The sequence below is a fragment of the Lynx rufus genome, unplaced genomic scaffold, assembly GCF_022079265.1.
Source record: "Lynx rufus isolate CCGP_SWC_20201006 ecotype Redwood Valley unplaced genomic scaffold, mLynRuf1.p SCAF_2, whole genome shotgun sequence".
Lineage (NCBI taxonomy): Eukaryota > Metazoa > Chordata > Mammalia > Carnivora > Felidae > Lynx > Lynx rufus.
This window is the reverse complement of record NW_025814834.1, coordinates 119,947,735-119,959,646: the sequence shown is the minus strand read 5'-3', so window position 1 is coordinate 119,959,646 and position 11,912 is coordinate 119,947,735. Positions and strand designations below refer to the sequence as shown.

The 11,912-nt window shown below is 44.7% G+C and overlaps 1 protein-coding gene across 2 annotated transcripts in view; it reads right to left on the bottom strand.

Moving 5' to 3' along the window:
• Nucleotides 1-2,676: 2,676 nt before the first annotated feature.
• NOTCH2 (notch receptor 2) overlaps nt 2,677-11,912 on the bottom strand; it is a 162,588-nt gene continuing 153,352 nt past the window's right edge. For both annotated transcript variants that reach the window (XM_047086030.1, XM_047086031.1), the window contains exons 29-34: nt 11,436-11,532; nt 9,641-9,809; nt 8,716-9,017; nt 7,800-7,947; nt 7,063-7,160; nt 2,677-5,708 (exon numbers count right to left, since the gene is read on the bottom strand). In XM_047086030.1, the coding sequence (XP_046941986.1) occupies nt 4,320-5,708; nt 7,063-7,160; nt 7,800-7,947; nt 8,716-9,017; nt 9,641-9,809; nt 11,436-11,532 (2,203 nt within the window). In that variant the 3' untranslated portion in view covers nt 2,677-4,319. The remainder of the gene's footprint in view (nt 5,709-7,062; nt 7,161-7,799; nt 7,948-8,715; nt 9,018-9,640; nt 9,810-11,435; nt 11,533-11,912) is intronic.

Here is an 11,912-nt window from a genome sequence, read left to right as displayed (position 1 = left end):
GGCCTTGCCTTGGGCTCTGTGCTGACAGGTCAGAGCCTGGAGACTGCTTTGGATTCTGTGTCTCCCTCTCCCTCTCTCTCTCAAAAAGAAAGAAACTTAAAAAAAAAAAAAGTTCTGCAAAACTAACAGAATATGGAAATAAACTCAATGCTGAAGTTGACACAAGACTGGTCATGACATAAGCATCACCAATGTCAAATATTTGTGTTCAAACGTCTCCCTGATGGACTTTCACAAGTAAATGTATAAAGGAACTTGGTAACATATTTATAGGCAAAATACTACTTTAGAATTGTATAAAGTTCTGTGGGAGATGCAGGAGAGAAGCATCCAAGGAAGAGACTTCAAAGGGAAGGGCTGGAGAAGGTGCAAGGCCTTAGGACATGTTTACACAGCTGAATGAGGCTGCGGCTGGTAAGGGACACCTAGAGCCATTAACATAGTCCAGGGCTGGATCCTCCTTCACACCTGACCCTTCCTAGTGTTACAGAAACCAATTAACTCGAAATTCAACCTTGAAAAGCTAAACCATTAGATTGATTAACACACTTGCTTAGCTGACTTTATGCACATAGTCTTTAGCAATTGTCCTAATAAAAAGAAGCTTCATTCTGGAGTCAGGGCCTCATTCCGACTCAAGTATGAGGACCTTCACTTAACCGCATTTTGTTTGCGGACTCTTCTTTTGCGACTCCGGCCATACTCCCTGCGACAAAGTTCTATACAAATTTAATTTGAGGAATAATATTGAAAACTAATGGTTTAGGTAACAGCACTATCAATATTATCAGTTACATCCCACTTTTCAATTCTGGCCTTAGCAAACACTCCCCATTTCCACTGGAAGGTACCTTGTCCTCAGTAAGTGTCTGTTTGCCACTAACTACTGCACAGAAAAGTGATTGTCTTGTGGTGTTTCCTATTTGACAGAAGTTTTTCCTCAAAAGCATTTATTTGCAATCTGCTTGGGAGAATGAAAAAAAGAAGCCTAGTGCTTGGCTTTGTGGGATTCAGAATGAAGAGAAAATTATTTCATTCTCAGCCTATCATGACATCACAAGGGAGGTCACTGCAAGACCAGGGACGCTGGAATGGAAAATAAAAACTGCAATGTCACAGAGCTTGACATGTAATCTTTTTTTATTTTGTGATAAAAATGCTTTCATATAAATTTCATCTTAACTACTTTAGAATGAAAATTTGAAAAGTAAAAACAGTTTGCATTTTCCTTACTATGTATAGTTAGGAATATGCAGTCATTTTTCTGGTTACTGGGTTTCTCATACAAACATATAGTATCACTTTTAAGAGAAATGTACACAAGGAAGGAGCCGTAGTACCAGTTACAAGTGGGAGCGTCAGGTCATGTAGTTGTGTCCTCTCAAATAGTCATCATACATTCAATGTGTTGGTTAAAATCCAAACTGCCTGCCCACAAAATATTATACCTTTGGTTCTTTTCTATGCCAGAACTGTGTACCAGCGACTGTAATAAGATGGTATAGCAGGCTTGAGCATCATGGCTGACTGCTTACATCAAAGTCTTTAACTCTCTTTTACACGTTTCTCTCCCTCACCATCATGTAAGTCAGAAAATGATGCTTAACACAAAACAGAAGAAACAAACAGAAGAGTCTATCCCCAAAGGCAGACAGAAGAGGAGTTAAAAGAAAAATTTATAAAAATAAAAACCAAAATTGGGGAGAGGGTGACCTATACATGGCATAAAAGACGTGTCCTATAAAACTTAGTCTCTAATTCAGAACCCAAATAAGAAAGTGAGTCTCCATCTCACCTTCACTTTTATTAGGTACTATACAACTGAAGGGTTCTTAAAATCTAAGGGATTGATAAATGCTTGAAAGGCAGTGTTTTCCTCCTCATCACTGAAGCCCGTAGTCTGTAATGGCAGCTTTCACATTCCCTTTCCCAAAACCCAAAGGATCCCAAGAAGGAAAAAGAAGCAAGTTAGGCCTAAATTGTGGTTGGGGAAGGAGGAGGCAATAGAGCATCCAAGATGTTGGGTCAGAGGCTGATACTTTCAGGAAGTGGGGATGAAACAGGACGACAGGGGCAGATGTGGTGAGGTCCACAGTGGCCCACACAGAGAGGTTCTCCCCATCTGTGAATTAACAAATGGACCCAAGGACAGAGAGTCACTGTTCAGAAGATAAAATGTTACCTGCTATGAAAGGGCTGGCAAGAGTTGCCACGTGAGAGAATACAGTTTGCTGGGGCAGTACTAATTATTTCTGTTGATGAGCTTGGGCAGGACTAAAAAAAAAAAAAATTGTAGACTGCCATGCTAACAGACACTCAGGGGTTCCATACGGGGCCACAAACAGATAAATCACGTTAAGTGGAATGCTCTGACGGGTACCCCTAGCCAAGGCAGTAATGAAGACTACCATTCAAACAGAGTAGGCAATTCACCTGTTATTATCTACAAAATGCCCCAGCAGAACTAGTTTCCCAGGTGTCATGACATCACAGCACCGGGCAGAGATGACAGTGTGGCCACAGGATCCACTATTGGATGACTCAGGGACAAGAGGAAGAAAACGATATTCCTATTTCTAGTGTTGACTAGAATGCTTCTGCCCTTGACAGAGTGTCACAGAAGGTGCCAAGACCACAAATACAGAGAGCCGACTCAAGTAAAATATAACCATAATCTGAGCATGAGAATGACAAAGACAGTCTTTAATTGTCCATCATTATCTACAAGGCAACTCAGGGAAAGGAAAATGTCCACAGTAAGTTTCTATGTTAGTTGCCTGAAAGGGAACGCCACGACTGCCTCAAAACAAAAGGAATGGTAGCAAAAAATAGCAAAGGCTGCCTCATAGTTCCAACCTTTGTACAGGGCTGGCTTGGATCCCAGAAAACTACGTTAGCTTTCTATTTCCTGCACTTGAACACAGAAAAATCCATGTGTTCGGTGAGAACCTACTTGGGTGCACCGATAACTCAGACTGCACGCACAGTGAAGGGCTGGTGAGCAGGCCTGCGGTCAGAAACAGCCTCAGGAAGCAGAGACTGCAATCCCTCCGCAAAAGGAACCCGGCTGGCACGGGGTCCCTCGAGCCAAACAGAGTTCAGCTCTGAGTGGCGAGGAAGCATCGTTTGAGACATTTTCTTCTATGGAAGGAAAGTCTCAACAACTAAGGCTAGCTTTCCCAGCTGGATGAGTGAGTGAAGTAGGCCAGGGGTTCTGCGATCTGGGAACAAATGTGTTTTGCACAGGCCGTCAATGGAATGCTGGGAGAGAAGGAAAGGGACTTGTTAGTGGATAACCACTTCTCACATGAGTTAGCTTATCTCTTGGTCATTCCAACATTCCACATCTTTGTCTGTTTCTTGTTTGTTTATTTGTTTTAAGGGGCTCATAGTACCTGCACTGCCAATGATAAAACTTCCCACTGACTAGGCCCACAAATGGGAAAACAACCAATTCTTATCCTTCTTCCTGGTAAGGTTTACGTAAAGCCCTGCATGCAGGCAAGAGAACTAAGGTGCAGTCTCTTGAAAAGGACTTCTGTCTCCAAAATGGGTTCAAAGAAAAATGTCTTGCTCCCCTTCCTCTTCTAGGAATGACATTATGTAGGAGACTGCAATGAATCTGTTTTCTAAAGAAACATACTTGAAATGTGTATGCTGAGAACCATAACCGAAGCAAACCCTGTGATATTCCTGGGGACACTGGGAGAAGAGGGGAAAGGAGGCTGAAATTGCTTTTCAGAGCAGGAATGATTAAAAGCACATTGCCCTATACCATGCTGGGGGTGTGGGGGGAGTACAACCACAGAGAGGTGCAAAAATTAAAGCACCAAATGAAGTCAGAAGAATTTCCAAGTAAGAGAAGATGAGATAAGTCAACTTGGGCAGAATTCCAAGGTACAATTCCCAACAGGACTGTACGTAAAATCTTCTCATGGATATGGCAGAAGCCCCCAGGGCTTAAAATGCAGTCCAGGCTGCAAGAATGTCTGGGCTACAACAGGCATCCATTCTTTTCTCCAAAGAGAAAAGAGTAAACGTGGCCCCAAGTCTTGTATTCATCTTGAGTTTCCACAAACTTGGCTTGATGGGTAAGAGACTGAAAGGAACCATGTTCCTCCCACCCCAAATCCTGCAGATACCCAGTGAAGCTGACAAAATTGCTTCTTGCATTATCTAAAAGATAAAAGCATCTTCTTCCTCCTGCTTCCAGAAGCTGATTCCAGAGATTTCTTCATTTCTCTCCCGGATGACCTTCATTTGTTCCTCAGCAGCATTTACAATAGGCAGTTCTGTCCCTACACTGGAGGCAGACTTTTTCATGCATACACCTGCATGTTGCTGCGCGGTGGCTCAGACATGTGTGTTCCAGGTCCCCGCTGACCTCCTCCAGCACTCCCAGGGGTAGGGCTGGTGGTCACATCTGACCAGTCAGAAGCAGAGTGGGGTGATGAACTTGACCACTGGTCAGGAGACTCTGGGGATGGTGTCAGGTAGGGATGCTCACCCTGGAGGTGACCACTGTGACTGGGTGTTCGCTCAGCAGCATTTGAGGAAGCATAACTATGCTGTGAAGGTGGTGTGGGATACTTGCCCACAGAGGCTGGGAAAGGATGATAGGCTGGGAGAATGGTCTGAGCAACCTGCCCATCCTGCTGGGGCATCATGGCAGTGGGAAAAGCCATATTAGGCAAACGAGCCATTTCTGGAATCTGGTACATGGTGGGCACAGGGCCTGCAACAGGTGGGGGGCAGTTGGACTGAGGCTGGGGAGTCCCTGCTGGTTGGGAGATACTGCCTTTGGGGATTAGCTGGAAAGTCACAATGGGGGGCAAGGGCTCCCGAGGGGTAGTTATATGCTTCCCTTCAGGTGGTCTGCTCTGGGGAGCTATGCCAGGGTGCGTGCCCTCAGCTGGAGCCAGAACCATACTAAACATCTCATTGTACTGGGTCTCATTCATCTCCATGCGGTTCATCCAATCTGCTGGAACAGTGACTGGATGGAGCCTGCCCAAGCTCCCCGTACTGCCACTGCCTGGGGGAACAATGTGGTGGTGGGATAGCAGCTGGCTCACTGAGGGAAGCACAGTGTTGGCCCCGTGAGCCAAAGGCTGCATTTCATGCAGGTTAGAGAAAGACAGTGCATGCTGTGCATGGACTGGGGCAGGGGGTGCAGCAGTGGCCAACATAGGGTTGGGTGAGGCCTGTAAGATTCCAGGGGATGTAATCATTGGAGAGGATGTGGTGTCAGAAACATATGTGTGAGGAGACTCTAAGGAATCAACTGGGGATAAAGTCACTGAACTCTCAGACAGCTGACCCTTGTCACTCAGAGACTTCTTCCTCCTACTACCCTTGGCATCCTTGGCCTCCTTGGCAAGGTTAGGGAGGCTAGTGGGCATGGCACTCTTGGTATTGGGCCGTCTAGGCTTCTTGCCCATTGGGGTGTGCTTTAGGCTGAGGAAAGATCTGTTGGGCCCACAGATGACAGGTGAGAGGGCAGAAGTCAGCACAGTGCCTGGAGGGCTCGGTGTCACATTGTACTCGTCTAGGAGGCGCACGATGTCATGGTGCATGCGGTCCCGAGCCACATCCCGGGGAAGACGATCCATGTGGTCTGTGATATCCCGATTGGCAAAATGGTCTAACAGGATCTTGGCTGCTTCATAGCTTCCCTCCCGGGCAGCAAGAAACAGAGGTGTCTCTTCCTACAGAAAAGACCCACATAGCACATGAAAATTAGTAACACCCTTGATCATATGTCAGTGTTTCTCAAACTTTTTGTTATTATCAACCCCTTAGACATTATTTCCCTAACTGCCTCCCCATATGAAATTTTACTAGCACAGATAAAATGTCTATCTACCTAGGTACTGAATGTATATCTGTAGCTTAAAAAAAAAAATTTTTTTTTATGGGGCGCCTGAGTGGGTCAGTCAGTTAAGTGTCTGACTTCGGCTCAGGTCATGATCTCATGGTTTGTGAGTTTGGGCCCTGCGTCGGGCTCTGTGCTGACAGCTCAGAGCCTGGAGCCTGCTTAGGATTCTGTGTCTTCCTCTCTCTATCCCTCCCCGACTAGTGCTCTGTCTCTCTGTCTCTCAAAAATAAATAAATGTAAAAAAGATAATTAAAAAGATATAAATAAATAAAAATTTATTTATTTTGAAAGATTGGGTGGGGGGCAGGGCAGAGAGAGAGGGAGACAGAGAATCCCAAGCAGGCTGTGTGCTGTCAGCATGGAGCCCAACGTAGTGCTCAAACTCATGAACAGTGAGTTCATGACCTGAGCTGAAACCAAGAGTTGGACGCTTACCTGACCGAGCCACCCAGGTGCCCCATATATCTGTAGTTTTATACACAAAAAGAGTAAGATCATTCTACCCTTCCTCAACAATCAATTTTGCCCCATTGAGGGTGATGTCTCCTTAGTTGGGAATGTGTGAAATAAAGCATTCTCCTGAGCCAGAGATTTGCTTAAAAGAGGACTGAGCTTATCAAAATAGGGTTCTAAGAGGAAAAGGACTTCTTAGAAATAAGAGAAGTAGGAGGGCAAGAACCTAAAGCAGAAAAATAAGGGGAAGCAGAAGCAATAGGAAACAAAACATGTTTAAGAAAGAATTAAAATTAGAGAAAAGAGGAAATACACAAGAGAAGAGAAGTATGACCCAAAACCCAGAGGAAGAAAAGCAACCAGGAAAATACCATGGTGTCCAAGAACAGAAAACAAGAGCCACAGCAAAGAAAATGAATAAGAACAAGAGAAAAGCAAGTGAGCATGAAGAGAACAGAGAACAGGAGAAAGGACGACGTCAAAGAGAAAGGCAGAAAAGGCTACACTGAAGTTATTTACAGGACAGCCTGATCCAGACTGAGTACTGCGTAGGCAGAGGACTCGCCTCCTGACACATCCCTGGATAACCCCATACCTTCCCCTCAAACTCTTTGGATCCAGCTGTTGTCCACGCTGCCTCCCTCTTTGTCTATACTCATCACAAGAGGAGCTATAGGAGAAAAGGGAAGGCTTCGTAATCTGAGGCACTGCTAGGTCTGCCCAGACTGTACCTTGTTGTCTTGCATGTCTCGGTTGGCCCCGTTTTTCAACAGCAAAAGGGTTGCCTCCACGTTATTGACAGCAGCTGCCCAGTGAAGAGCGGATTTTCCTGCAGGGAGAAACATTTTTATAAGCAGACAGAGTAGAGGAACATGTCCTCTTCCCAGTATAAGGAAGCATCATGACTTATATAAGGAAACCTTGAACTTCCCAGAGAGAAGCAAGCCAGTTGTCAGTGACAGCCTGTGGAAAAAAACCAAAGTATTATCTTCCTTTTCCTGTTCTAGAAATACTTTAATACAGGCTGCCTAGCATTAGAAAGACATGTAGGTAAAAAGATCATTTGTCTAGGGTACCCACGTCTTCCACATGGTAGAATCCCATACCGAGGACAATAATCTATCTACTTATCACACCAGAATGTCTATTTAAGATGTTGCTCATAATCCCTCCCTAGTGAGGACAAGCTCACTAGTCCTCATATCCAGAGTGGAACCTACAGAGGCAAGCGTTTCATAGACTGGCTTTGGGTTCCAAAAACCCTCACTAAAAATCCCTTCCTATCTTCGCCTATGGACTTCCCACTGGCTTAGTTCTCTGGACTTAAAATGTTGAAAGAAGAATAAATGAATGATATAATTTCATTGGATTCAAATCTGAGATGGTTCTTTAAAGATCACATAATGATTTTCCCCCTTAGAGGCATGCTTTGCAGGCGAGAATCTGGCTCCCTGCCTCTCGGCCCTACCATGGTCGTCTACTGCATTCACATCTGCTTGGCAGTTGATCAGTTCTGCCACCATTCCCTCCACAGCCAGGCGGGCGGCCAGGATCAGTGGTGTAGTGCCATCGTTCATCCTGGCGTCCAGATCAGTTACTCGGTTGCGGATCAGAATCTACAAGATGAGAAAGTACAGAAAAGACAGTCAACTAGATAAAAGAAAATAATGAAGTTAAAAGAAGAAACAAGAGCATCAGAGCTGAGGCAACCCTGTAAGTTCCTGGAGGGCAGGGAATGCTTGTTGTCTTTGTGCCCATGATTCTATCATCCTCAATCAATAAATGCTGAATGAATGCATGAATGAATGAAGGAACAAAGGGTGCTAGGGGACGCCATCTCATGGAGAGTGATGTCTTTTGCTTTCTAAAGAAAGGAGTAAGTGGGAAAATATCATAACCTCAGTTGTGGTGTATACAGTTTAAGATTAATCAGAATGCTTCCAGTTTCCTCACAAGGGTAAAATAAAAGGAATACACAGTGAATTCATGTCAAAAAAAAACACCAAGGAGCAGCCCATATGGCCAGATAAATCTACAGGGAGAAGCTGATACTAGTCAAGAACTTCATAACAGGTATCACTCCCATCTGATCTATTCATTTGGGAGGCATTTGGCACATCAAAATGAACAGCGATGAAGAATCAGAAAACTGGTGGGATCTGCTGTAAGCTCTGTCGCTACCTGGCTGTTCTGGTTAGGTCAGTTTTCTGCTGCTCTTTTCCTGCTTTCCCATCCGACAAGCAGGACTCCACCATCCTGGATCCACCAGATCCACCATCCGCCCTATTTTCTCAGAGAATTACCGAAGGAGCATAATTGGGTATTAAGTGCCTTAGCAAAGAGAAACCATTATAGATCTATAGGGAATCAGCTCTGTTCTTTACCTGGAAGACCCCCTGGGCATCAGCTGCCACTGCAGCATGGAGAGGGCAGCGGCCCATGTTGTCCTGGGCGTTGGCGTCTGCACCTGCATCCAGGAGACGCTTGGCGGCATCAGCCCTTGAGTAGCGCGCTGCAAGGTGCAGAGCCATCTCACCAGTCCGGTCTGTCTGGGCCTGCAGGCTGGCACCCTGGTAGACCAAGTCTGTGATGATGTTGGCAGAAGAGTCCTCTCCATCTTCATCTTCATCACTCATATCTGAGCTGCCTCCTCGGAGGGAAGCCAGCATCAGTGGGGTGCACCCATCTATAAGAACGGAATTTTCCAAAAAATATTTAAGGAGGAGAAGGACATTAATGTTCAATGAACCCAGTGGCTGGAAGCGTTCTGTTTGAATAAAGTTATTCTTATGGGGAAAAAACCCTCTGAGCTTCTTGTGGTAATGGGCAATTCGTTTTACATTTGCCACCTGTTTTTCCTCTGATAGATAATGCCCTTTATGGGAAAATAAGAGTGTTTTTAAGCTAGGGCTCTTCTCTAAGTTAAGCAAGCCTTCCTGTTTGAGTTCCTAAGTGCTATGTTATTTTAAATCGGGCAACATTTAAAAATATCCAGTATTAACAATAATATGCACTAAGGTATCAATTAAAGTAATTTTCTATCCTTCTGCTTTGGGATATTATTTCTCTATCCCACTAAACTCTTTCCCATGTAATCAGCCTATCTATTCCCAAGCATGCTGTAGGTGAGGCAATATAAAATCCTTCCCTCTTCTTACAGAAGTTTACATGTTCTGCATGTCTGTATTCCGTAAGTGTTCATTTCCTCATGCTAATTTAGTCTGTGCAATTGGCAGGGGGCAGATCACCGAGGCACATCACAGAGCCAAGGGCAGGCAGGGCAGGTTTGGAAAGCGGGTGTGTGCTGACCTGGGCCACGGACATTCACATCCAACACATCCACCTCCTGCTCTGCCTGTGGAGGAGTGAGTGCCAGCGATGGCGTCCTGCGGATATCTGCAGCCTCAAGGTGCTGCTGTGTCCATGGACGTCGATCAATGGCATCATCTTCTTCTGAGAGCAAAGCCTCATCTTCAGCCTGACAAGAAAACAACGCTCTGTGTTGACCTGGCCCACCATTAGGAGCTGCGGACAAGGAGGCAGTTGTAGTCTCCTCCTATTCTACCTGCCAGGGTGTCATCCACACTGCCTTCCTGCTGCTGCCGGATGTGATTCCTGTCACCCTCTCCTGTGCCATCTGTACCACTCTCCCGACCTCCCCATTCCAAACTCCAGGCTTCAGCCTTAATATACCATCTATTTCACCTACCAAATACGCTATCTAGATACAGATCCCCAAAACACCATTTCCTTGCTTCTGGACTTCTGCCTGGGTTGTCCCCTGTGCCTGCCGTATCTTTTCCCAATTCTTTGTCTGACTAACTCCTACCTACCCTTCAAATACAACGGGACTTTAATTCCTCTTGTGGGTTCGAAAATACCCTCTGCTTACCTCTACTTAACTGACTCTGTGTTAAGTGCTCACAAGGCACTATATAACAGTCTCTACCACGAGAAGGTAAGGTTCATGAGAACAGGAAACAAGCCTTGTTCAATACCACCTCCCTGTACTTAATACAATGCCCAGCACATAGCAAACACCCAAGAAAATATTTGCTGGGCAGTAACTATTACTATAATTTAAAAGGCAGCTACCTTTTATTGAATATTTACTACATGATAGAAAATGGGTAAGATGCTTCACACATATATATTTAATCTTTGAAACAACTCCCTATTTTACAGATAAGGATAATGAGGTACAAAGAGGTTAAGTTTTCCAGCTACTAACTAGCAGAGTTTTGGACTTGAATCCAGTTCTGATTGTAACTAAGCAATGTTCTGAACCATCATGCTGTACTGCATGTCTATATTCCTCAAGCATTCATCCCCTCAAGCTGCTTTAGAATACTCATGGATATATGCATATCCCAGCCATGTATAGCTATGGATGGACTGTCTCCCTTTTCACATCAGCTTCAGCCCAATCTACCTTTTACTTTATGGTTCTAGTTTCCTGCGCTCAAGATGCAGAACCTCCAAACTCAATGGTCATTGGCTTTCTTCCTTCCTGAAGGGGGAGTATCCAGAGAAGATAAGGGGGAGAGCTAGTCATAAAGGAAACTGCTATTTACACACATCATTCCTTATTCAGCTACCATTAGCATGATTCTTAAGGAAGGAATCATGTTTGTTTCATTATTTTTAATAAAGAGTTATTTTTTTAGGTTTATTTATTTTTTTATTTAGAGAGACAGAGAGAGAGAGAGAGAGAGAGCACGCGCATGCAAATGGGGCAGGGGCAGAGAGAAAGTGAGAGAGAGACTCCCAAGCAGACTCCACACCGCCAGCATAGAGCCCGATGTGGGGTTCAAACTCCATGAGATCATGACCTGAGCTGAAATCAAGAGTCAGATGCTTAACTGACTGAGCCACCCAGGCGCCTCTAAAGAGTTCTTACTGAAACACATATGGAGGTAACCCAAGGTCATCAATGACCTAATGATTCTTGCCTTTCATGACAACCTGGGGTAGCCATTGCCTGGGCAGCACATAAAGACTATCACCCTTTTCACCCATTCAGGAGACTCTAGATAGCAAAGGACAGAAATTTGATGTGACCAGATAGTGGCTGATAATAGTGGATCTACCATGGCCAGCTTACCTTGGCTTTCTTTGGCTGGGGCCCTTCATCATCAACCCAATGTTCACTTGTTCCAGAACCAATTAGGTTAGCCTCTGAGACTTGCACTGAGAGATTTCTGATAGGACAAGATTATGAAGGGGAAAAACAAGAGCAGAGGTTATGTCATAAACTCATATAGTGGTTTTCAATACTTTTTCCATGCCTATCCTCAAAGACTTTCAGGAGCCTTGGCCCACAAAGGATGGGCAGTATTTTCCATCCCACTGCCCGAGTAAACATCTTTTCCTTTCCTGTGGATCAAGAGCTTACAACAAAAGGGTGCCTCAACATACAAGCCAAGCACCACTGCTTTAATATATACAGAATAGAAGCATCCAGACTCTGTTAGTTCATAGTCGCTCAGCAGGCACTCAGAATCATGGTTAGGTGTGACAATGTGGTGTGGCCAGAGCTCGAAATTTAAAATCATAATTCAACAAGATTTCCTTTCTCCTC